This window comes from Psammomys obesus, unplaced genomic scaffold (genome assembly GCF_907164565.1).
Source record: "Psammomys obesus unplaced genomic scaffold, mPsaObe1.curated_primary_1811, whole genome shotgun sequence".
In the NCBI taxonomy this organism is placed as follows: domain Eukaryota; kingdom Metazoa; phylum Chordata; class Mammalia; order Rodentia; family Muridae; genus Psammomys; species Psammomys obesus.
The window spans coordinates 12,956,216-12,983,384 of record NW_026589732.1 but is presented as its reverse complement, the minus strand read 5'-3'; the positions used below and the strand labels follow the sequence as shown (position 1 = coordinate 12,983,384).

Below are 27,169 nucleotides of genomic sequence, written 5' to 3'. Positions count from 1 at the left end.
CCATGGATACATGGAGAGACCGTGTCTCAAAAACAGAACAAAACAAAACAAAACCAATCAAATTTAATGCTGGGATTTTTGAACTGTTTTATCACACTGACTGGTTTAGTTATTTTTCTCTTGCTATGACAAAACACCATGACCAAGGCAACATATAAAAGAAAGCACTAATTAGAGCCTCATCATTCCAGAGGGTTAGAGTTCATGACCATCATTGTGGGGTGCATGGCAGCCGCAGGCAGTTATGGAGCTGGAGTAGAAGCTTAGAACTTACACGTTGGTGGGACAGCTAGAAGCAGACAGAGAGAGAAAGACGAGAGATGAGCATATGCATACATGCAGGAAATGGCATGGGCTTTTGAAACCTTAAAGCCTAGCCCCTAGTGTCTATTTCCTATAGCAAGGTCACCCTCCTAATCTTTCTCAAATAGTTCACCAAGGGAGGACCAAATAGTCAAATATAAGAGCCTATGGTAACCCTTCCTTCCTTCCTTCCTTTCTTTCTTTCTTTCTTTCTTTCTTTCTTTCTTTCTTTCTTTCTTTCTTTCTCTTTCCTTCCTTCTTTTCTTTCTCTTTCCTTCCTTCCTTTTCCTTTTCCTTTTCCTTTTCCTTTTCCTTTTCCTTTTCCTTTTCTTGAATCAAGTTTTCACTGTGTAGCCCAAGCTGTCCTGTAACTCACTCTTTAGACCAGGCTGGGCTCAAACTCACAGAGATTTGAATGCCCCTGCATTCCACCATCACCACCACCTTTCAAGTTTATGGGAACCATTCTTCATTAAACCACCACACTGACCTTACAACTCACAAGGTTGAGTTAAGAATAGGGTCCCAGGAGTTAGAGAAATTTTAGAGGAAAGAAACCATTATCTAGGCCCACCCCCACTAGTAAGTAGCCTTTCTTCTGGCCTCTTTTTCTTAGCTTTAACAGCTGCCTTCTTACTGACCCCCAACTTTTGTTCAGAGCACAGAGCAGAATCATGTGAGGAAACACGAGCACAGTTGGAAATACTGCCTGCAGTGCTATAAAGCCATTGAGGAAGAACAGCTGTAGTCGCCAAGGAAATCAGTAAATGTTGGGGCTCAGTTTTCCTTAGTCAAGGGGAAGAAACTATGAAGGAAGGCCGTTGAAGTTCATGCTGTTTGTAGGCTGGACAGTGAGCCCTGACTCACTCTGGGCTTCAGGTTCACAAAGGGTGATGTTTACCTTGTGGGTCTTCCTTTAGAGTGCACCTGGCCAGTTCCTTCTGCTTACACACCTATGGTCCTCCATGCTCCTTTCTTTTTGTTTTTGTTTTCTAAGACAAGGTTTTTCTGTGTAGCCTTGGCTGTCTTGGACTTACTTTGTAGACCAGCCTCGCTTCGAACTCACAGCGATCTGCCTTCCTGAGTGTGGGATTATAGGTGTGCATCACCACACCTGTCCCCACACTCCTTTCTAACATGATCTTGTTTTAGTACTGGCTTTCCTGTTTAGAGTGGAAACTAGGGAACTTTTCATGTGCTGCCTTTCAAATCTGGGTCCTTTGTGTTTGTATCTTCTCTATAGTTTGGATAATCAAAAAGCTCGTGATTCACTTTGGAGTGGTGGACTTCCTGGAGAAACGCTGCCGTGCTTGGTGGCAGGTTATCGAGAACTTCCTGAAGGAGCGGCAGGAGGCCTTAGCACCATGGCCGATTATCGGGCTTGGAAAGTTCTTACTAAAAGTTGATAGCAAGGTATTGTATGATTGTGCTGCTCCAGTGGAGTGTTTGTGCTCTTGGCTGGAACATCCATTTCATAACACGTGTTGATAATGTACTTCACATCTAGTTCTCCATTAAGATGTAAGGCCTAGGATTATGGTCCACATGAGGATAGAGTGGATTTAGATTAAATAAAATTGTTATTATTATTATTTTATAAAAGGAGGTGGTAGCTCAGAGTGGAGAATTATTTTTGGAGTGATTCTTGTTTGTTAAATACTGTGCTGAGTTGAAACCTAACCAGTCATGGACAACAGAGACAGAACCTCGACTTAATGCCGAAATATGGTAATTTCTGAGAACTTTGTGATTAATGGATTTAAAATCACACTGTGCCTTCAGCTTCCACTTCTATTATTTACCAGCCCTGTGACCTTGGACAGATGACTTAATTTTTCTATGCCTTGGTCATTATCAATAAAATGGGTTTAATAGCACTTACCTCACAATGTGGTTGTGTGCTGAGTTAATAACTGTAAGATCCTTATTTCAGTGTCTGATATATTCAGTGCAAGCTGTCACTACAGTTTGTATAGAGAAGTATCTGTGTGACACAGTGGGAGCACTGAGTGAAAAATGCCTCGTGTTGCCCAGTGGTAGGAAAGGAAGCTTTGGGGACGTGAAAGCAGAGCAAACAGAGCACAAGCAGGCCTCTACTAGAAGATGGAATTGGCTGTGCAGGGCTCTGCATTTGAGGGGATCCAGGCTATGAGTTGCAAGTTACAGGAAAGCTTGTAGTTGTCATTTCAGCCATCCTGTTGTAAAGCAGTATTCTGTTAAAGCCTTGTGATGCACTGTTTCTTCCTCCAGCTTTCCTGACAGCCTCCCCTCTGCTCTAAGTGACTTTCTCTCCATACTGTTGTTGCATTCTCTAATGATATCCCACTGTTCTTATCTTCTCTCACCTTCCCCTGTCCTCCAGCTCTGGCACTGGCTAAACAAGAAGGTAATACCATGTGGTGTGGTTTTCACTCCTGAATTTTATACCCTGTACCAGCCCCTCAGTATCTCCTTCCTCATTCTATGTTTCTGTCCATATATTAAACTAAGGTTTGTTTTAAAAATTCTAACCATAAGCTATGGAAGGTCGTGAAATATGAATTCTGCCATTGAGTCATTTACTAAAACCTCCTCAGAGCTCTTAGGACATGAATGAGTGTCTTTGTCAAGTATTTAAAAGTTATGGCTCACAGCCCTTCTGTTCAGAGAATTGATTTCCTTGCCTTTTCTTTCTAATGTGGTGACTCTTTCTCTTTTTTTTTTTTTTCTTCTTTGAGTCAGGGTCTTGCTCTGTAGTCCAGCTGGCTTCTATTTTCTTGCCTCATTCTCCAGAGTGCTAGGATTACTGGCTTCTACCACCAAGCCCAGGTGTAGGTTCCTTTGCGTGTGAAACACATTAAGCTATAGTTACAGCAGAGAGAAGAAACTCTTTATTGCTACTTTTTCTATGGATGACACAAGAAGCTTTAAAAACTGACAATTCTGTAAAACACTTGTTGAATTTGTGTTATCTCTTGGCTAGTAATTTTGACCTTTTTTTTTTTTTTAATTGTTTTAGCTTGGGCTTCTATTGCTGTGGTAAAATACAACTTTGGAGGAAAGGGCTTACTTCAGCTCACATGTGTCAGTAACAGTCCATCTTGCAGGGAACTCAGGCAGGAACAGAAGTAGAGATCATAGAGGAGCACTGCTTTCCGGTTTGTTCCTCCTGCCTTGCTCAGAACCACCTCTCCAGGGATGGCACCACCCACAGTGGGTTGGGCCCTCCTACTTCAATCATTAATCATGAAAATGCTCCACAGGCTTGCCTACAAACCAGTCTGGTGGGGACATTTTCTCATTTGAGGTTCCCTCTTCTCAAGTGACCCTCTTGACAGAAATTAACTAGGGAAATTCCATTATCCCAGAAACAGATTTTTGTTATCTAAGACAGCCTGTAGTCGTGGCCTGTAACATCTAGTATTGTATTTCATAAGTCATATAGAACTCGTCTGTAGGAATTGCTTTTCATGATGGGAATGGCATTGTAATAGCACATTTCAGATAAATCCTAAGGCCAAGCTACAAATATGAGGAATGCTGTGCCTTTGGCATTTAGTCAAGAAAGAGCTGTGTTTGACTGGCTTTCAAATCCATAGGATAGGTTTGCATGAGGTAACATCATGTATGCGTATCCTGTTTAAACACAAGCAAGACTCAGGTTCATAAAATGTTATAACAAGCTTTAAAGATGTGGAAGTAGGTCAGAGTTACATATTTTGATTTTCAGTTTTTATTTACTTATTTGTATTCATTAACTTATTCAGTTTTTGTGGTGCTGAGGGTGAAAATCAGGCCATGAGCATGACAGGCTGTCATGTACTGCTAGATCCAGATAGGACTTTTAAATGTGAGCAGAATTTGCTCTCTCCTCCCTCCCCACTGAAAAGAAGAAATGGGGAGACTTGACAACACCTAAGGTTTTAAACAGGACTGGAAGTAAACAATGTGTAAAATATATGGTCTACTACATCCCACACAGATACATCCCTATAAACTAGAGTCAGGACATAAGTGTAAGTATAATCCTTGTCTGGCTGCCTGTCCGTCTGTCTATCTACCTATCTATATCTAGATATTTAGATAAGATATAGCAAGTATAACACACATTTTGTTAACTTTAATCAAAGTAAGTGATTCTGTATGTTTCTCCAGTTGGTGTGTATTGGAATGAATTATCCTTAAGATAAGGAGAAAGAAGAATTAAGTTTCTTAAGTTTAATTTGATCTACCCTAGGTGGACTAATGAGTGAGAAAATCTAATTTATGAGCCTAATTAATGTATAGCTGAAAAGCAGAGTTAGTGTTAAAAGATTGCAAGAGATCAAGTAACTGCAGGCTTTCATTTCGTATAACATGTTCAAAGCATTGGTGTATAGTTAGAATGCAGTTGTCTGCATTTCTGTGTACAATCTACAGAAGTGCATAAGGGTATATGATACTTTTTTAATGGCTTGATAAGCAAAGCCAGTTTTCTTAGAAGTTTCAGAGTAGGGCTTGGTGTAATTAAGTTTTTAAAATGTACCCACTTTTTATATTTGAAATATTTAGTACACCATTTTAAAAGTTTCTCTTTTAAAAATAAAACCTTAAAGGTTATTAACTGGGCATGGCCTGGAGAAATTCATAGAGACCATGTGTGTTCCACAGTCCAGCAGTGATGGTGACAGTTTTGTTGCTTTTGCTCACAGTAAGCATGGGGAAGAGAGCATCTGGCACTCCTATAGAGACCAGCTTTCTATGTCTGTGTTTTTCTTTGCCCTTGTTCACTCACATACTCAGCACTTGCTTCTTTTCCTTCATTTAACTTTTCTGTTCTGTTTGTTTGTTTTAACTGTGTATGACTATTTTGTCTGCATAAACGTATATGTATGTATGTATGTGTGTGTGTATGTGTGTATATATATACACACATACATACATATATATGTGTATATATGTATGCACCAGGCATACACACACAGAGTGTGTGTATCATACTCTGTGTGTGTATGCCTGGTGCCCCTGGAAGCCAGAAGAGAGCATTGGATCTTCTGGAACTGCAGTTAAAAGACAATTGAGCTGCCATTGTGGGTTCTCGGAACTGAACCTGGGTCCTCTGCAAAAGCATGCTTCAGTATGTGGCAGGTTGGAAAGGGCAAGTGTCTCCAAAGTTAAGCAAGAACTTAATTTCTGACAAATTTGGAGTTAGGAAGATTCTACTCCACTTAAAGCTGTTAAGTCCAATTGTGTAATTCTGGTGGGCATATCTGTGGAATCCTGTGGCTTGTATGTTAACATTATCTGATAGGAGGTTAGGGCTCCATGCTTTTCCAGTAGATTATTTTCATTTAAAAATCTGCTTTTAAGGACACTTCCTCCATTACTTTCACAAACTGTGATTCTTGGGAACAAGTCTGGTTGTAACACTGAAATTACTTAAGTGTTTGCTATACAACCTATACTCTTGGTTTACTGGGTTTTGGAGCTATAGACAGAAGAATGAGGTAGCCTTTTTCTTGGGGATCTGCCCCAGGAATGAGGTCCAGCTGCTGCTTGATGTAAAACTTCTCAGTTCATTGATTTTAGAACTTATCTTCAGAGTAAGACACCTGACCTTCCATACCTTAGAAACCTGTCATTCCTTTTTTTTTTTTTTTTTTTTTTTTTTTTTAATAAATCTCTGCATTGTCTCTGATGCTTTGGTAGCATGCATTGAAGCTTAACTCGTCTGTTTGAAGCTCTGAGTGTGAACATTATAGATTAACTTTTGTGTCTGAGCTCACTATGACACTAAGTGAATGGTGGTGTCCTTCATGGAAGACAGGTGAAAGTTCAGCCTGTGAAGAAATAAAATAGTATAAAAGTATAGTGTTTTTTAAATAGTTGCTTTTAGGAATTTGACTAACTGTATAAAAACCATAACTTCAATTTAAATTAGGAACAACTTTAGCAGTATTATAGCACATACTTGGGTTGAAGGGTGCTATATGGGTCATTAGCATTATTGATCTAATTAAGTCTAATTTTGAGTTTTAAATGGTATCTTTGCAAGGTAGGAAGTGTAGAAATTTATTGATACATATTCTAAAAACAAAATGTTTTAGATGTAGGGTTATTGGGTAAAGGATGAGAGAAGGTCTAATAAAGATAGAATATCAAATAACATTTTAAGGAAAGCATAATTTTAATTACTGGTTAAAGAACAGCTACTTTATTGAGGATTAATGTACTTCATTGAGTTAGAGTCATGTCATAAAGCGGACGTTTTAAATAGAATAGAGGCTTCTAGTAGAATAGAAGGACTTGAAAAGCATTTTATTGTGAAATAGCTAAAATCCAAAATCCCTGAGGCTGGCAGTAATGGCTTATCAGGTAAAGACACCTTTTGCCTAGGACAGTGACTTAAGTGCAGTCTGTGAAGGCCACATGATGAAAGGAGAGAGCCTACCCTTACAGATTGCCCTCTGACTCCCATACTCACCTTCAGTCCTGGGGGCACTCCCTCAAGAAAATAAACACACATATTTAGCTTTTTTAATATTTAAAAATCTTAAAAACATGTTCACTTAAAAAAAAAACAAAAACGACAAAACAAATAAAAAAACCAAAAAACTATTCACTTACCATCTACCTCAGTAGAACTGCCTGGACCTCCCAAGGCCTGGTACCCAGGAGCTGTTACTCTGAATTCACTGGTCTTGCTGCCTTAGGATTACATACATCAACAATTACTGTCTTTATGACCCTAATGGAATGAAAGCAAAATGCAGTTGGAATGTAACTGCTGTCTTTGCTCCTGTTTTTTGTGTGATTGCAGAGATGACCATCACAGGGAGCATACATCCTCTTAAGCCATCTGTGTTGGCTGACTGATAAGACAGCTTCATGAGCCTTGAGTTCAACTGATGGATTGTCATTATTTTGTTTTGAATGTTTTTACCAGGCCTCAGGAATTAAGAGATTGAAATGTAGATGCAGCATCCTGAGAATTCAGGGATACATGTGGATAATGTTCTGGTTGACTGCTTTCCTTTCCATAGCTGTGAATATAATGAACTCTTCACATAACAGCAGCAATTAATACTTAATTTTCTAAAGTTGCTTATAGCTTTTACTGCTTTAATCAGTATGCTATCATTTGCTTTGCAATGTGAAATATCCTGTATTTGTGAATTTGAGTACCTACGTGTGTTTATTAAGTGAAATTTGAAGATAAGTAATCTCCGTTTTTATTTCTATGCAGATGATCATCTGGTTGGAGAAGATGTTAGATAAAATTATCAGCATTTTCATCATATTCTTGCTAGTAATAGGAACTCTTCTTTTAGCCCTTCTCCTGACAGCAAAGGTAAAGTACAACTACCAAGTGTCCTTGTTAAAATGAAGTCCCTGTTGCTAGAGTTGCATATGTAGAAGCTAGCAGAAAAATGTTACTTGACCTATTAGAAGTACCTCCTCCCACTAAAACATTTTCATTTTGTACATTACTAATTTTGTTGTAAGTCTGCCTATATGTTTTCTTTTTAAATCTCACCTGCACACATTTTACTTTGTCGTCAAGTCTTCAGAGGAAAATGCAGTTTTATTAAAAAAAAAAAAAAAAATCCTAAAGATAATCTCTCCTTCCACCAGCCTCCTTAAAATAAGGGGTTCCTGAAGTAGTCTTGTGACTCCTATTCTAGTTCGTGCAGTGTTCCCTCCTTCCTGGGCTTCTGTCTTGATGCTGTCTGGTGGTGCTGCAGGCACTGGCCTCAAACTCCTGGGTGGAGGTGACTCTCCTGCCCCAGCCTTCCAAGTACCTCTGAGCACAGCACACCACTGCACCATCTTCAGAATCTCTGCATTAGCTCTTTCCCCCTGCCTCACTGCTCTTCTTGTGGGGGTGGTAAAGTCTGAGGAAGTCCCATGTGCCTGTTGTCCTCATCACCTGTGTTTTTGATGTCTGTTTTGAAGTGCTATCCTCTAGGCATGACATGGCCTTTGCTGTTCTTAAGTCAGACCCGCAGGAGACTCTCAGAAAGCTGTGACCTCTAACCTTCCCTCCCAGTGGGGAAGGAGGCCTCACTAGGCACACGGTGGCTTACGTAGGATCTGTATTTTTTTCCTTTTCAGATTGCTCCAGCTTGAGTTTTGTTTCCTGTTTTCATCTCGTTGAGAAAGGCATTCCCGAAAGCACAGCTGCATGTTATTGTCATGGTGGTGTGCTTTGCTGAGGGTAGTTTTCTACACTCTTTCAGTACGTTTTCATCCTTAGTTATCTGAACTCTCTTTGACTCCACTTCCAGATTTTGGTGTTGTGTTTTCAAGAAGAATAAAGTTTACATGAAATCATGGCTATCAAAACTTCTCTAACAGTCTTGCAGAGATTCCTTAGTAACTGTCACCAATAGATGATCCAGTGGCAACAGTTTGCTGAAGTATTGTATTGTGCTTTTCATGAGCTGTTTCCACTCCGAAGTTCTATTCTATAACAAGTCAGGCTTGTTATAGTTTATTTACTTTCTCCCCTCACCACTCAAGTCTGTTAGTCCTTCTGTCTGTTTTAATCTCTGCTGTTTCTCTGTTCTTTATGTATAGTCACGTCATGTAACTGCACAGACATGTGTCCTTCCTGAGTTTTTGTCATGTTTCACCCAAGATTGCTGTTATGCAGTCCTAGTTCTCACAGAGGCTATCTGTGAGAATTCTGTTTCAGTTTTCTGTCCTTTTGTTCTTCTCTGTTTCTTTGTGTGTGGTCTTTCTACCTGCCTGTCTCACTTGTGCTCATCTGTCAAGTTGTTTATTTATTCCATGGCGCAGTGAGTTTTTGCTTCCTTCAGCTTCATTTGTGGGTATTGAACCATGTCAGTCTTGTCTAGGATTGAAGTGGACTGAACTTTTAAGGGAGCCCTATTGGGTATTTGGCTCATTTTTCTTCCAGTATACATATAAGTTTTTTTAAATACCAAGATAGTATCCACTTGAGTGTCTACTAGGTACCTCAGATTTAACAGCAGAGACTGTGCTTGTCATAGTTTTTCTGTTCTAATAAGTGATAATTCTGTGCTCACTGAAGAGCTTCAGGGTCAGTCTTGAATATACTTTGGTCACATGTCTGCTTGTCAGAGAAATCCTTTTGTTTTGACCTTGCCAGTATATCCTAGGGACAACAGCAGACCAATGCCGTCACATAGTTTCTTCTCCACAGAAAACAAGAATAAAACTATCAAGTTCTTACCAATGCCACTCAAAGCCATTGAAAAATGACCAGCTAGGAAATTCCAGAGTCATGTTGGTTTTGGGTTACTCTGCAGCAAAACTCTGCAGCTTTTTCTGAAGGAGTTGTTCTTTGCATGTCTGGTGCAGTCTTAATTTGTCTACTTTACTTTGTTGCCTGTGTTATTGGTGTCTGTTGTGGAATGCTCCTTCCGACACGACGTGGCCATTACTGTTCTTCAAGGAAAAAAACACATCACACGGGGAACAAAACTATTGGACTGAACAGTCATATGAAAAATCATAGGGATGAAGTTAAAGCTGAAGAACAAGAAGCCTGACAGCCAAGAATTTTATGTTTATTGGATCTGTTCTTTAAAATAAAGGTCAAGGAGCTAGAAGGATGGCAATGTTGCCTAGCTCTTAACCAGTATGCCCAAGACACTGGCTTTAGTTTCCACCTGATTCTCTTTACCTTCAAAAATTAAAGGCAAAAATAAAACCATTTCCAGATAAATTAAAATGGAGAGAATTCATGGATGGCAGATGTGCACATACAGGAAAGTTAAAATAATGTGGGAGCACACCAGTCATCCAGTCAGACCTTATCTTTAAAACAAACAGACACAAACCAAAAAATGAGTTTCAGTTGAAGAGAAAGGACTACGGATTCCATGGTTCCATAGGAGAGAATAGGGTACCAGGAGGGCATATGGAGAAGTTACATACTTTTCTCTGTGTTCTTTTAGTTTTTTAAAATAATGTAACTATTTAAAGAAAACTTGTGGTACATTGTTCTAGACTTTGTGATGTAAAGATGAACTATTTGTTTATGTTATATATACATAGTATAGCACAGTACAAAGAAAGGACTGCAAAAATGGAGCTGTATTGATTAGCAGTTACTTCAGATACATGTCAGTATTAGCTTGAAGTAAATTGTGATAGATTAAAGCTTTAACTTTTAGATATATTAAATAGCACTTTGCAGCTTCTAAAAAGTGTAAAGTTTAGGTGAACTAAAGTGGTAAAGAAAAAAATAATTTCCTTGACTTGTTTATCCTATCTTTATCTCCCTCATTTTGTTAGTTATTTGGGAAAGTGCCTTTGTCACTGGTCTATTGCTGTGTAGAGACACTGTTATCAAGGGAAGTCTGGCAGAGGGAAGCATTTTGTTGGGGGTTTGCTTACAGTTTCAGAGCCTAGTCCATTGGCATTATGCTGGTGAGCGTGGTGGTGTGCAGGCAGACATTATGCTGGAGCAGTAGCACAGAGCTACATCCTGATCCACAGGCAGCAGGAAGACAGCCTGAGCCTGGTGTGGGTTTTTGAAACCTCAAAGCCCACCACTAGTGGCTCACTTCCTCTAACAAGGCCACATCTTCTAATCCAAATAGTGCCACTCCCTGATGATTGTGCATTCAGATATATGAGCCTATGGGGTTCAAACCACCACAACAGGCAAATTGAGCTTTAGTACTCGATGGCTTTTCTATATGTAGAGCCATACTCAGTGCTTTAGTTTCCTGTGTATCTCATCCTGCACACACTGTATTAGCTCAAAGTTTTGGTATGAACTTTGCATATGAAGATAAGCATGCACAAAATCTGTACTTATGTCTGTTCATGGAAACTGGTTTTTTATGTCTATGAGTTAAGTGTTTGGATTGGTTTTTTAGGCAGATTGTTGAATTTCTTGAAGCAGGGAAGGTTATGTATATCATAGGACATTATATAGCAACTTGTAAGTACTCACTTCTAAATTAATAAAAACCAAGGCATATTATTATTTGATTCTATAAAAGTAGAAAAAGACATTTTGAATTAGGTTTATTACTTACTTTTTTTTTCCCTCTTTTTACCTATATTTCAGGTACATCAAGAGAGTGTACACATGATTGAAGTCACAAGTAATCTGATTAATGAAACTCTGGCAAATCACCCCGAGTGGGCAAAGTAAGAATACTGTTTTAGAAGAAAAAATGCATGGCTGACTTAGCTTCAGCCTCTGATTGCATGGAACAGCATTCATCAATGCAGCTACCTTGGTAGAGAAGAGATACAGTTTGCCAAAGCTTTGATAAACTAGAGTACTGTGCTGAGGAGGTGCTTAAGCTTAGGGACAGTTTCTGATAGCACTGTGAAGGTCAGACTGACAGAAGAAACACTCTTGCCTCAGACTTCTAAGTGCCGAGATTACAGGCATGTCCTAATGTCTGGCTCTACTTTTTAATTTATTGACATTTTCTATTATTTTTTTCTCCTTATGAAAGACATTTTTCTAGATATCTTAACTTTTAGGGTCACTGACACTATCAGCTTTCTTGGTGTGATCATTTTGTATGTATATAACCCACAAAGCCATTAAGAATTGAGGCTGTTGACTTTATAATACTGTTTTCCATGTGTCAGCTTGGTAGCATGCATCATGTTTGAGCCTCAGGAAAATAAACACCTAAGTATTGTTGCTTTGGTCTTTCAGCATGAATCATAGGCAATTGAAGGCAGAACTATTACATTTGTGAGCTTCAGTATCTGGTATATAACACTGATGGACAGTCTGGGAAATAAAGTAATTCTGGGATTTAGAAGGCCTTAGGTATGTGTAAAGTCTTGATGAAGGTGTATTTTGCAGCCTCCTTAGCTATAAGAACATGGGGAGGCCTCTTACTGCAGAACGAATGAAATCTGAAGACTGTACTTGCATGGCTGTAGCTTTGTGAAGAGACTCCACATCAAAATATCAGTGGATAAAAGATTGAACATCATTAATTCACTCTCAGTTTCTGAATTCTTCCTCAGTTCTGCACTTCTTTAGACTTGTGGGTCTCAGACATTTGCAGGGCCCCTTAGGGTCCACAATTCTCTTTCAGGTCTGGGATTGGGCTCAAGCATTTTCATCTCTAATAGGCTTCCAGGCAGGTTGGGTGCTGGTTGTCCATGACCCACACTTTGAGAATCTTCTTAGATGTTGAATAACTCAGTGCTTCAGAACTATGTCCTCTGTTACTAGGTTGGTGACCTAGGGCATGTGTGGACAGCGGAACCAGGAAGAGCAGAATGAAAATGAGGCTAAGGATTAAGGAGGCAAGGCAGGTCTAGATCTTATGGGGAATTGGAAGATAAATTATATAACTCAGGATTAGGATCATTGCGCTTGGGCATCATGTCTGTGTGAGTGATTGATCAATAACTTGTTATTAGTAGCTTTACTTCTAAAAGAATATACTGAAAATGGGCTTTTTCAATTGTCTATTTTTATCTTTTCTATCAGTTGGCTTCCAGAGGCTCAGGTGGTCCAAAGAGCCCTTAATTCTGCAGCTAACAATGTGTATCAGTATGGACGGGAATGGATAACTCACAAGGTGAGGAGTGAACTTTTCTTGTGCCTTTTTCCGTGCAGGATTTGTACAGGAGCTACTTCTACCTTTGATAGAAGATACGCAAAGATTCTCTTTGAAATGCATTTAAGTATACAGGTGGGCAAGTGCCATAAAGCAGAATCAGACTCTAGGATATCACATGAACAGTGCTGGTAGCCTGAACAGTCTTGAGGGGTTGGCTGTTCTCTTTTAAGGTAGATCTGATTTGTTTGTGCGTTAGGATAGAACGATCACGGAATTTGAGTGGCCAAATAAGGCTTTGTGGAGGAAAAAGAATTTGTGCCAGCATGTTGAATCCTGTATCTGCTGCCCGCTATGGTAGGCAGCTTCCAGTTTCATTTATTTAACAGTCAGCTCTTCCTGTAGTATTTTGAACTAGTTTACTTGCCTTCCAGCTGAGAAAACAGGATTGACAGGCTCAGCAGATCCAGACGGCCATGTGGTGCATTTGCTCCACACTGGTGACTAACACCAAATCCTTTCTTTCTTTTTTTTTAATTTTTTATTTTTTATATTAATCACAGGTTATTTACTTTGTATCCCAGCCGTAGCTCCCTCCTTCATTCCCTCCTAACCCCACCCTCCTTTCCTCATCTCCTCGCCCCTTTCCAAGTCCCCTGATAGGGGAGGACCTCCTCCCCTTCCATCTGACCCTGGCTTATCAGGTCTCTTCAGGACTGACTACAATGTCCTCTTCTGTAGCCTAGCCAGGCTGCTCTTCCCTCGGAGGTGGAGGTGTCGAAGAGCTCGCCCTTGAGTTCATGCCAAAAATAGTCCCTGTTTCCCTTACTAGAGAACCCACTTGGATACTGAGCTACCATGGGCTATATCCGGGCAAGGGTTCTAGGTTATATCCATACATGGTCCTTGGTTGGAGAAACAGTCTCATGAAAGACCCCTGTGCCCTGATATATTTGGTCCTTGTGGAGCTCCTGTCCTCTCCAGGTCTTACTAACTACCCCTTCTTTCATATGATTCCCTGCACTCTGCCGAAGGTTTGGTTATGAGTCTTAGTATCTGCTTTTATACACTGCTAGGTAGAGTCTTTCAGAGGCCCTCTGTGGTAGACTCCTGTCCTGTTACTTGTTTTCTCCTACCTCCAATGTCCATCCCATTTGTCTTTCTAAGTGAGGATTGATCATCTTACCCCGGGTCCTCTTTGTTTCTTTCTGATGGAGTTTTCTGCCAGTGTGTATCTGGCTGGAGCTAGAGTAAGTGCTTCTGGGTGGTACTTGAGATAAACATAGAAGGAATGGCAGCTCAAGGAAGAATGTATTTTTAAAAAGTTATTTATGGGAGTGAAGATACAGACGCATGAGGGTGCTTGTGTTTGAGATGAACGTGGCTAAAGGGATAGAGCCTTGTGAAGGGAAAGTGATGGAGAAAAAAAAAACCCCACAGTTTTTGGATTTAAAGAGTAGCTTTTTTTAAGTATGGATTTGGGGTGTATCCCTCATCAACTATTGCCCATAGAATGCAGTTAATTTTTAGCCTTCATATACCTAAGTAGTTAGGATCATACAAAGATTGACAAGACTGAGGTCACTGAATGTTGTATCCCCAAAATTGCATGAGCAATTAATTTCTTGTTTAAAACTCAAAAGCAGTTCTGGAGAGATAGCTTGAGAGTGCTCAAGAGCACTTGCTGCTTATGCAGAGGACCTGGTTCAGTTCTCAGTATCTGCATACTGCATACAGCCTTCTGTAAGTCCAGTCCAGAAGATTTGATACCCTCTCTGACCTCAGCAAGCGCCAGACATGCACTTGGTGCACATTTATAAATGCAGGCTCATAAAATAAAAACATCTTAAAAAATAATAAAATTGCTAGGCAGTGGTGGTTCACCGCCTTTATGCCTGACACTTGGGAGGTACAGGCAGGCAAACCTGAGTTTGAGATCAGCCTGATCTACAGAGGGAGTTCCAGGACAGTCAGAGCTACACAGAGAAACTCTGTCTCTACAAACAAACAAACAAAGAAAAAAATAAAAGAGTTAACATCCCAAATTATGAAAAAAGGCTTTATATACATGCATTCCTATTTGCTAGTCAAAGATTGAATCATTGAAAATTGAGAGAAAGTTTGTCAGTTGGTCCTCTTATGTCTCTCCAAGACAATATGATTAATTGGCACATGATGCTATTGGAAAAAATATGTTGAGCAAGCAAAAGATAAATATATATATACAGATATTAAAACTGTCACAGGAGGAAGAGTCAGCTCCTGCAAAGAGCTTGCAGCTTTTTTTTTATACATGTGTTATTTTACAAAAAAGTGATGACATTTTATTCTGATTACTTTCTTGGGAGAAATATTTGAGAGAAGTTTTTATTCTGACTAAGAAGATAAAGCAAATTTTGGTAAATAACACATCTTAGACTAAAAAATAAATTTCAGATTTAGTTACAGAAGACATAGCTGTGTAGCCTCTCATGCAAGAGGCTAAAAGTGAAGACGGTTGAGGACATTGGTATCAAAAGTTACAATATATTTATGCTTCTGACTTAAAAGACAGAAGGATAGTGTATGTATATATATGTATATATATGTGTATATATATATGTGTGTGTGTATATATATATATATATGTATCCATCAGATTTCCCTCAGCTGGTAGATAGCTAGCCTAATGTGGTAAATTTATTTCATGTGTGTGTGAGAGAGATGTGACTATATAACTGTACATGCTTGTGTTGAGGGGAGGTGGGGGGATAGAGGTGTGTGTGTGTGAGAGAGAGAGAGGGAGGGAGGGAGGGAAGGAGAGTGGGTGGATGGATGTGCCAAGATCATAGGACAGCTTTTGAGTGTTTGCTGTTAAGATGACAAGTTTGATGAAATGAAATTCTGATAAATGTTACAGCGTGTTAACCTTGAAAATACAGTGTTAAGTAAAATCACTACTAGTCATCGGTTGGCGAGGTGGCTTGGGTGAAGCACTTGCTGTGCCAGCTGATGACCTGAGTTTGAGTCCTAGAACCACCCGGTGGAAGAAGAAAACCAACTCCAACATCCACATATATGCATGGCACCCCTCTGAACATACACAGTAGTTACAGCAATAAATAGATGATGAGCCATGTGTATGATTTCATTTACACAGACTATCCAGAAGTAGCAAATCTGTAAACAGAAAATAGAGTGGAGGGTCCCAGGAGTGGGTGACTATGAGGGGGAATGGGAGTGATTACTAAGAGTGAAAATTAATTGTAATTGTTAAATAGCTATAAATATTCTTAAGACTGGCTGGTCTACTAAACTGGGGGAATTGCAAGGTGTGAATTATGCCTTAATGCAGTTCTTAAAAATACATTGAAGCCAGAGGTTTGAGTTTACTGAGCATTAAATGTTAAGTAGCTAAGAATCATTAAGAAGTGCATTGAGAGAGCTAAAGTCTAGAAATGGCTGAAGCTAGGAAAAACTGCCATGCCTAGAAAAGAGGGAGGGTGGTGTTTTTTTTTTTTTGTTGTTGTTTTGTGTTTTATTTATTCATGTATATGAATGCTCTGTCTGCATGTATGCCTGTGTGCCGGAGGACGCCAGCAGGTTCCATTATAGGTGGTTGTGAGCCACCATGTGGTTCTTGGGATTGAACCCAGGATCTCTGGAAGAGCAGCCACTGCTCTTAACTGCTGAGCTATCTCGAAAGCACCCCCACCTCCCTCATTAAATTTTGGTAAAATCAGAGAAAACCTTGAAGGTTGAAGGTGTCTTTCCCCCAGCCTGCTTCCCAGATCCAGTTTGTTTTCTGTTCAGGCCTTATCTATTGTCTTTGTTTGAGCTATCCTTTCTGTTTGGTGTGTGCTATGCTTGGACAACAGAAGAATCAGTGCTGTTTCCTCTTTCCTTCTGCCATGACCCTCAGTGAAGAAAGCACCAGTGCATACACAGTTTACTCCTTGCTGAATGAGCAGGGAGCCAGAGTTTATAGCCTACTAGAATAACATTGGTGAGAGGAGATGAGTATTAAGCATATAAACAAATAAAAATTTTAGGTACTCAGCTGGGCATGGTGGCACACACCTTTAATCCCAGCAGAGGTCAAAACCAGCCTGGTCTACAGAGGGAGTTCCAAGACAACCAGGCTTACACAGAGAAACCCTGTATTGAAAACCAAACGTAACATTTTTTTCCCCAAACGTACTTAGGAGTGTATGGTAAAGAGTGAATCACGGTGATGTTTTAGTTAAATGTTCAAAGAGTTTTCTAAGGAAGCAGCATTCCTACCAAGACACCAATGAGAAAGTGGTTGGTGAAGGTCTGGGGAAAGAAGCATGGACAAAAATCATTCAAAAGAATCCTTCAAAAGTTCTGAGTGGTTGTGAGTACATGTGGTTAAAGGGTTGAGCTAGTGTGAAGGCAGGATGGCTGCAGCAGAGAGTGACACAGTGAAGCAGAGGACTCTAAACGGTACCCAGGCTTTAGTGAATCTGCACCAGGCTTTAGTGAGTCTGCTGACAGTAGTACTAATGTTTGCATTGTACATTGTAGCATAGGAGGATGGTGTTCCAAGTCTCTGGCTGACGTCTGCTGGGTTGGCAGCACCATGGGTTTGTAGTGGGTTTTACAACACATTGTACAATTATACAACATTATTTTTTAACCATGGTGTTTTAGAATCATTCATTGTTCTACTGGGAGTCAGGTGCCAGTAGATTGCTGCTCTGTGGATAATGTCTTCCAGAGGCTGACTAACCTCTGTAGGCCTTCTCTGGCTAGGGGAATCTCAGAAGTTGACATAGAGAATTGGTATTAGGAGTCCTAAGAGAAGTAACCAAAGGGGGTATGTGTCTGTGCTTGGCATCTTCTGTAAGGGGTTCTTTGTGTGTTCAGGTCACACATGCTATACTTTGAAAGAACATTAGAGAACTCTTCGTTTTATGAGACAGTCTCACTGTATAGAGCAGCCTGGCCTGGAACTTAGAATTCACCTGTATCAGCCTCCCTAATGCTGGGCTTGCTGGGATACACCTCCATGCCCTATGTTAGTTTTAGTACTGGCTATGCATACTTAACTGTGACCTTAAACTTCCATAGACACTTTGAAACTCTCTTCCCACACTGACGGCATCTTTGAGGTGCTGATCTGAGCCTAGGATGTCATGAGTGTAGTCCATTGAGTTACTCCACCAGCCACAACGCCATTTTCTCTTCACTCGTGGGTGGCTGTAAAGATCACACAGTGTGGATAAAAGCCACTTAAAGTTATAAAGTGCATTTCAGAGATGGGTGCCTTTTATATTCACCATGAATAATTTGTGTCTGGCTTATGAGCAGATCATTTTAATCAAAGGTTGGCTATTTGCACCAGATATGGGTGGTAACTACCTTAGGTTTATAAGGCCAACAGCAGCAGGGCAAAAAGTACCTAAGTGTATATTATAAACCGGTTTGGAGAACTAGCACTCTTATTAAAGGAATGAAGAGCAAATAATTGGTTCTCATTTAAGGTCTGCTAAATTATCTTTAAGGCTTTTAGTTGATTCGTAATGCCTTGGGAAAATTGGTATTCATACAGTGCTTGAAAAGTATTATTTATACAACGCCTTAGAAAGTTGTTGGGCAGGGTGTAGTTGACATCATTATCTTCCTTGACGCCTGTTTCTTTCTTTCTTTCTTTCTTTCTTTCTTTCTTTCTTTCTTTCTTTCTTTCTTTCTTTCTCTCTCTCTCTCTCTCTCTCTCTCTCTCTTTCTTTCTTTCTTTCTTTTTTCTGCAATTGGTGATGTGAAGCATAAATTTTATGTAAAGATGTTGACGGCCTTAAAAATTGGGACTGTTTGTATTTCCTCCTGTAAATAGTGATTAAGTAGGAATGAATTTAATAAATGAATAAGAAACCACTGAATGTAAGGTTACACACACTAGAGGTGAAATGCTTATGATTCAAAAAACATAGATTTTTTTTAATTAAATTTTTATTATTTTTTGTATTAATTACAGTTTATTTACTTTTTATCCCAGCTGTAGCCCCCTCTCTCATTCCCTTCCAATCCTCCCCTCCCTCTCTCATCTCCTCCCTGCCCCTCTCAAAGTCCACTGACAGGGGAGGTCCTCCTCCCCTTCCATCTGATCCTAGCTTATCAGGTCTCTTCAGGACTGGCTACAGTGTCCTCTTCTGTGGTGTGGCAAGGCTGTGCCTCCCTTGGGGTGGGGATGGGGGGACAAAGAGCCAGCCATTGAGTTCATGTTGGAGACAGTCCCTGTTCCCCTAACTAGGGAACTCACTTGGATACTGAGCTGCGATGGGCTACATCTGGACAGGGGTTCTAGGTTATATACAGACTTCTAGATTTCTTTTTAAGTGCAGACTTTAAATTTCATGTTTGTAAATGGAGAGGAAGTTATTGAAGAAATGGAAAAAATGGAAGCAGCTGTTTTAAGAAAGTGGAACTACAAACCAATGCTTGTTTTTTTAAACCTGTGTTTTGGACCTAGGGAGATGGTTGGTTCAGTTTGTAAAATGTTTGTGAGGACCTGAGTTTGGTCCAAGCACCCATGTAAATGAACCTGACCCACAACTTTAATCTCAGTACTCTGGAGGCAGAAGCAGGTGGATCTCTGTGAATTAGAGATCAGCCTGGACTACAAATGGAAGAGATTCTGTCTCCAAACAAATGAACAAAAGAAAACGCCAATGTGATCATGTTGTAATCCCAGTGCTGGGGGATAGAGGCAGGAGCATCCGTGGGCCGCTGACCAGCCAGTCTAGGTGAATCTGGTGAGCTTCAGATTTACTGATATTCCTTGTCTCAAAAAGTAAAGTGGAGAGTGACTGAAGGAGACACCCGGTATCCACCTTTGGTTTTCACACTTTTGTGCATATGTACTTTTGCCTACCTATACACTTACACACAGAAAAATCATTTATCTATTTATTTATTTATTTATTGCCTGTGATAGGGATTGAATCATGATGCTGCATGTTCTAGGCAAGTGATCTCTCACTGAGCTGTCTCCCCTGACTTTTAAAAATGGCTCTAATAAGGAAATAGGATGAGGTACTACAGTGAGTATAAGTTGTACTGCTCTGTGTCAGGTTTCCAGAAGCCTGTTCTGCCAGTCTCGCCTGTCTCAGAAGACTCAGAAATTTGTGCTCATAAGTTAGGTTCTGAATTTTACTTAAGAGTCTCATGGTAAGCCTTAATAATAGAAGAGGAGTAATAGATCAGCTCTAGGCTTGCAGGGAAAATGTTTTTCCTCTGTGCAGATTAAGATCAAATAGATCATTAAGTATGTTTTCATTTGTATTGTTCTCTTGTGCCCTAAGACCTAAGAAGAGAAGAAATGGTAGGATGAGATGGGGGATTTACTAGAACATGGAGGCGTCTTTTAAAAAAATAACATAATATGGCTAGAGATTTTTAAGTAGTTGAATACTTTAATTTGATTAAGTTGAATATTTTAATACTTTAATTTGGGACAAATAAAGACTTAGCATGTATTAGCCATACTGAATTGTTACTTAGAATATTAATCTGATTATACCTGTATTTTTTTTCTAGCTTCACAAAATTCTAGGAGATAAGGTGAACAATACAGCTGTGATTGAAAAACAAGTTCTAGAACTGTGGGACAGACTGTATCACTCTTGGTTTGTAAAGGTAAGTGCTTTTAGCTAATAGTTTTCATGGTAATGATAACACTGTTTTGCTTTATAGACTAATTGGGTCTATAGGATTTTATAGACTCATGTTTTTTATGTTTGGAGTTTCATTTGGTTTAACTTTTCCAGCAGCAATAACTTAAGCCTTTGGTCAGTGTCAGCTTCCACTGGCAGCTCCTCTCTTTGTCAGAACCTGTTGATCTCTCTGGGATATCAGTATTCCATGCGTTGCTCATAGCAATTCCTCTGCAGTAGCTCTGTGCAGTACAGGCAGAATGCAAGCCACATCTATTTATTTATGTATATATGGTGATAGGGATTGAGCCTGGGGTCTCATGTGTTAATAAGCACATGGTCTACTACTAAGTTATTAACACCCCAAGTTTCTGCAAACTACATGTTTATATTAATTTTTCTAATAACTGCAGTAAATAACTAAACAATAATATTAAATAACTAAAATGGATGAGATTAATTTTAATATTATTTTTCACTAATTCAGTTCCCACTGTGATTTCAGTATATACCAAATAAAAAAAAATTCAATATTTTATTTGCCTAAAACATCTAAGTCTTTGAACTCTATTGTGTGCATTTTGCACCGGCAGCACAGCTAAAATTTAGTGTGAGCCATGTTTTAAGTGTTTGGTAGCCACATGTAGCTAGTGGTTATTGTTAGGAACTGGCGAATTCTAGACATCGAAGACCTTTCTGTTTGAGGAGACAGAAATAGATCTAAACTTCAGAGACTTTCATTTGTAGTCAGCTTTTTTGTGTTGCTTACACTTACCTAAAGTTACTTTAGAATTTATGCTAGAACAAGTATGGTTTCCATTGAGTTCAAACGGTAGTTTGGAAAGCTGTGGATACTGCCGAGCTGGTGTATATGCCATGTCTGGTGGGCTGCTGAGAGCCATGGTGCATGAATAGTGGCCAGAGCTGGTTGTTTTCTCCTAGGGTTAACTTAAAGAGAAGAGGAACATGCAAGAGGAAGGTGGCTGAGTTTGAGTTTCTTGCTTAGTGACAGTCTTGCCCTGAGATGAGTTGAGGGAATAATATTGACTTCTGTGGTAAAGGCTTGAGAGTTAAAGCTAATAGTGGGTTATGAGATAAAGTATCTTATCTTTGATTCTGTCTGAGGAGCTAAGCAATTAGAAAGGTGTTATTAGTTTCTTGTGCTTGCTCTGGATCTTGCCACTCACCATGTTTGAGTCCCATTTTTGTTGTTGTTGGGGTTCCAGAGTCTCATGCACGGATCTGTACATGGGAAAGTGTGGTGTCCCCCTCCCCCCCCTCCCACAGCGTATCTGACTGACATAGTGTGCTGTGCTCAAAGCTGAAAGAATGGAAGGGCACATAAATGTTAAGAAATTGCCTCTGATTTATAACCTCATTTTTTAAATTCATTTCCCTTTCAAATTCAGTGTTTCCTGCCCATGTAAATTTCTTCCAGACAGGTAGACAAATCAGATGCCTCCCTCCATCTTGTTGGTTCTTTTCATAGTCTCTCTTTGTTCTTGCCTTGTGTAAATGATTGAGAAAGGAAAAAGAGGGAAAGGTAGGAAACCAAGAAAAGGTAGAAGTGCTGAGGGAAATAAGGAAGGAGTACTGTGAGTTCATAAGTGTTTAGGAGGGAAACACGTGTTTCACAGACACAGAGCCTAGAACGAGAATGCAGAAATACTGGCTTTAACTTAATGTTTTATATTTGCAAGGATTTTTATAGGTGAGTACTTACTGAAGTATTAGAAGAAGGTGGAAAACAAAAGAGGCATTTATTCTTTGGATGCATTAAAATGGGAATTTCACATGTCATGACCTTGCTTTTTCATAGAACGTGACACACTCTGGAAGGCACAAAGGGCACAAGATGCACGTGAGTCGTCAGAACAGCTGGCTGGGAGATATTCTGGACTGGCAAGATATTGCCTCCTTCGTTCATGAGAACATTGAGACTTTTCTTTCGGTAAGACATAGTGGTTATGGTTGAACTAAACTTAGGAAGTAAACAGAAGTAATTTCATCAGTGTCTTCAGCTCCCCTGTTTTTAGTACTGTGGAATGTACAGGCTTTGAGAACTTTACACTAGAAAGCTATCCAGAAGCTGTAGTCAGGTTGGACTTGCCTGATGTTTGCAGGTGGGGTAAGAACACCTGAGAAATGTTGAATCCTGAAGCACGTGAGCAAGCCTGTGGGCAGACAGGGTCTTAGATGGGTGTCCTCATCCCTCAGGGATGAGCTGATCCCTAAGCTGGCATTCTGAGCTAGAGACAGTTTGGAATTAGGGGTCCAGTTATATTGTAGGGACCGACTGTGAAGGCTTAGACTGCTGCTTTCCACTGACTCCTGCCGTGCTCCCCCACCCTGCATCCTTACACCACTTCTCAGTGTTATTCGCCTCTCTTCATGCCCAGAGCTGATTTTGTCAGGAGTCTTGGCATGTGACTCTTCACAGAGAAGATTTTCCTTGTGAATAAACGTGTGACTTTTATCAAATTAAATCGAGTTTTAAGAAATTTAAATTGAGTGAAGTGATCCGTGAGCATAGCTGAAAGCAGGACTACCTGTGTCTCCACACACCGGGCCGGGACTAGCTGTCTCTACAGGACAGCCTTCTCTGGTGTTTTCGTCTGGATTGCTAAGGTGATGTTTACATTGCTCTTTCTTGTTTTACCATTTTAGATATTATCTTTTGGCTTCCAAATATGGAAGATGAAGGTAAAGACGTGACTTTCTCCCAAGCCTTCAGTGCTCTCTGACACTTTTCTTGGGGTTTCTCACAGCTCCCTCAGCCACCTCCCTGTACTCACATGCCTCCTTTCCTCTCATTCAGCTGAGCGGAATTAATAGCTTATTTAATTAAGGAGTAGGCACTTACTATTTTCCTCAGGCTGTCCCTGAACTCATGGCTTCAAGCAGTCCTCCTGCCTTAGTTTCCCGTGTATCTCGCATTGCAGGCATGTGACAGTGTGCCCAGCTGTTTTGTTTTGGTAGTTTCTTTTCTCTGCTTTTACTAGCCTAGTGTTTCTCAAAGGTGTTAGTACAGAACGTCAGAGTGCATGTTTATCTACTCACTAAATAATTTCTCATGATAGCACGAAGGGTCCACTTTAGTGTGTTAAAATACTGTTTTCTGGGGCTGAGGAAATGGCTGAGTGGAAAGTCTTTGCTGCACAAGCATGAGGACCTGAATTCACATCCTCAACACGTGTGTAAAAGTTGGAGGTGGTAGGACACACCTGTAACCTCAGTGCTGGGTGGGTGTGGGGAAGATTGCACAGACAGGTAGATTCTGGGGCATTGCTGGACAGCCAGTCTCTCGGAACCAATGCATTCCAGGTGCAGTAAGAGACTGTGGATCAAAACATGAAGTAGAGAGTGATTAAGGAAGGTAGGTGATGTCCGCCTGTGGCCTCCGCTCTTGTGCATGCACTGGTACATGTGTTCCACACACACGTGCACACAATACACAAATGCATAGTGTATGTCAAATACTGGACTAGCTGTTTTATAAATATTTTCTAATTTAACTCTCCTAAAGTGCCCAGAGAGCTGATAAAACTACTCTTGTTTTAGAATAGACTCAGTGATGACATTTATATTGTCTTAAGTTTTTATTATACTGTCTTTATTTATATAATGTCTTTTCTTTGTGTGAGGGACCAGGTTCTTATTTAACATGTATTGTCTTCAGAACATGTTTTGTCCTTGGGAGAGCTCTAGATCTCTTCCTTTCACACTTTTCTGTCTTTGTTTTATCTTCTGTGCTTTATTAATTTTTTTCCAAATTTTTTTAAGGCGTGGTCTTTGTACCCCAGGTTGTCTTCAAGTTCCGCCTACCTATGCCTCCAGAGTGCTGGAGTCAGCACTTTCCTTTCTTTTCTGATCTTTGGGCAAGTTCCTCAGCTTTCCCCAGGGTGTTTCAGAAGACATGGAAGTTCTCCTATAGTCAGATTCCTCCTAGTTCATTGTTTTCACTCTTTTTTGGGTACTTGCATATATTTTACCTTTTTCAGTATTGATGCTCAGTCTTTCTGAATGAATATAATTTTTTATGATTTATTTATTTTTATTTTATGTGCATGTATTGGTGTTTTGACTTCATTTGTGTCTGTGTGAGGGAGTCGATCCCCTGGAACTAGAGTTATGGACAGTTGTGAGCTGCCATGGGGTGCTGGGAATTGAACCTAGGTACTCTGGAAGAACAACATTGCACTGAGCCCTCTCTCCAGCCCTGAATGAATGTAATTTTAAAGATTTATTTTTATTGGTATTTGTATGAGTTTTTTTCTGCATGTATATGGACATCAGAGAAGGTATCATATCCTTTGGAACTGGGATTGCAGATGGTTTTGAGCTACTATGTGGATGCCATGAACCGAATCTGGATCCTCTGGAAGAGCAGCCAGTGCTCTTAGCTGCTAAGCCATTTCTCTGTGTTCTCTGACTAGATTTTAAGCTCTTTATCACTACTTTAGAATATAGCCTGGTGTTTGTCAACTAAACTAATGAAAAGAGGCACATTTGTAGCTTACTTTAGTATTTTTGTGCTTAAAAGAACAGTGGCAGAGCTGAAATGGTATGCTGAGACCTTTCCATATCCCTTCCTGTAAGGCTAGAGCAGGAAGATGAACCAGAAAAGGCCAGTGGAGCTCATGTAGCCCACATCACTAGGCTCTTAGACTGACAGGGAGATAACTCCACCTTTGCGGAAGAGATGTATTCTCTTATTTTGACCCTGCATCCCTGTAGTGTTCTGTTTTTTCACTTCTCAAAGCTGCTTCTTTGTGCTTCTTGGGTTCTATAGAATTTGGCTCAGAAGTACCTGAGAAGCCAAATAAGTAACCAAGGGTGATTGGATGGTAGTGGACTCAGAAGGGAAGCAGCAGAGCAGGAGGATGCTGAGGCTCGTTGTTAATGCTAACTGCCATCTGTGACCAGGTTATCTGCTTGTGGGTCTCCTCTGGGCTTCATTTCATGGTCTCTGTTCTAGGCATCCTTTTAGTCATACTTCTACTGTTGATTAGATTAATGCCCACCCTGCCTCTTGTTTGCCATTTTTGAGTTGGGATGCATTTTTGCCTCTATGAATCTGTTGCATTTTTCTGAGCTTCATGGGTCTTTACTGATACTTTACTGATATTCTCCTTTCTAAGCCTGGTGATTACGCTAAAATTCTACTTCAGTGATTCAGTTAACATCCCAGAAATGTCCTCTCTGTCTTCTCTAGTTGATCTTCTTCCAAGTAAAAATGGTTTAGTTGGTTGTTGTTGGAAACTGCCAGTCTACAGTTTCCATATTCAGTTAATTTCTTAATAATTGGAGGAGGCTGTTTTTTATTTGTGTGACTCAGAAACTACGTAAATTTTTTTTTAATAAAAAATTCCAGAGTGACTGGGGCTCCCAAAAGAATGCTTGCCAAATTATAAATACAAGCACTGTCTCCTATAATCAGCAGCTTTGTTCATTCATTCTTTATCCTACAAGGTCAAACAGTTAATTGTGCATATTTTTGTAGGCAGAGAGAAGCATTTTCAAGATTTTTTTTGTAAAGGGTTTTTGTAAATGTAGCCCGCCTGTTGAATTCTCTTATGAAGACTGAACTGAGGCTTGCGACAGAATGTTCTTTCTAAATGGTGCATTTGAGGTGGGAGAGGAATGGCAGACATTGCATAGACATGTCATTGTTTGAGCACATGAAAGGACCAGAACTGCAATCTTAGAAAGGCACCAAAGAAAAATTGAGATGTCTGGGTTCTGGTCCCAGCAGCAGCAGCAGCAAACCTCTGTGATTGAGTTCAGATGTCTATAAAGTCATCCACAGCACTGTTTATGGGAACACTTTTAACAGTTAGAACAGAATGTGTCTTCCTCATCATTTTGCTTCCATGTTTTTTATTAAGAGGAAGCACCCACTTGGGAAGAATAGAAGAGACACTGTAAGGGGTTTGAGATGATGAAGGGACAAGAAATGAAAACTTAGAGACATGATGAGACATTGGCATCTTCCTTTACGTATATTTTACATCTAATGTATGCACAGCTGTCTTGAGAACTGGTTCCCATCAGTTTGTAGGTAATAGATCAAGTGAATAGTCTTGATCTGTTCCAGAAAAGGCTGTTGTTGATCCTGTCTCTTCATTATTTTCATTGTGACTTAAAGTCATTGGAATAATACACTGTATTTATGGTTGAATCTGAGTGGAGATGGTAAAGGTAGAGGTATAGTTAGCTAATCTAGTGAATGACCTACCCTAATAACCCTCCAAAATAAACAGAGCCACAGTGTGCTTACGTAGTCTTCTGTAGACATATATATGTATTGTTTTTGCAGTTAAAATTCAGACTACATAAAAATTCTGTTTTTAAAAAAGCATAGTAGAGGCTGGGCATGGTCACACATGCCTTTAATTCCAGCACTCAGGAGGTAGAGGCAGGTAGATCTCAGTGAGTTCGAGATTAGCCTGGTCTACAAAGGGAGTTCCAGGATAGCCAGGGCTGCTACACAGAGAAACCCTGTCTGGAAAAAAACCAATCCAAACAAACAAAAACAGCATGATGGAATAAAATATAGTAAAATGTCTCTGCTAGTTGTCAACCTATTTGAAGTGTTAGTTGGAATGGATTCACTGTAACTACTTAGCCATTTTCTTTACTATTGGACATAGATGTTTCTGGATGCTTTTTCCTGCCTTTAAGATAGGCAACAGATTTTACTTTTCCATT

The 27,169-nt window shown here is 39.9% G+C and overlaps 1 protein-coding gene across 1 annotated transcript in view; it reads left to right on the top strand.

Moving 5' to 3' along the window:
* Tmem245 (transmembrane protein 245) overlaps positions 1 to 27,169 on the top strand; it is a 65,927-nt gene that overhangs the window by 15,993 nt on the left and 22,765 nt on the right. The window contains exons 6-12 of the mRNA XM_055605278.1: positions 1,547 to 1,716; positions 2,666 to 2,689; positions 7,508 to 7,612; positions 11,333 to 11,415; positions 12,734 to 12,824; positions 20,343 to 20,441; positions 22,278 to 22,409. Coding sequence (XP_055461253.1) covers positions 1,547 to 1,716; positions 2,666 to 2,689; positions 7,508 to 7,612; positions 11,333 to 11,415; positions 12,734 to 12,824; positions 20,343 to 20,441; positions 22,278 to 22,409 — 704 coding nt within the window. The remainder of the gene's footprint in view (positions 1 to 1,546; positions 1,717 to 2,665; positions 2,690 to 7,507; positions 7,613 to 11,332; positions 11,416 to 12,733; positions 12,825 to 20,342; positions 20,442 to 22,277; positions 22,410 to 27,169) is intronic.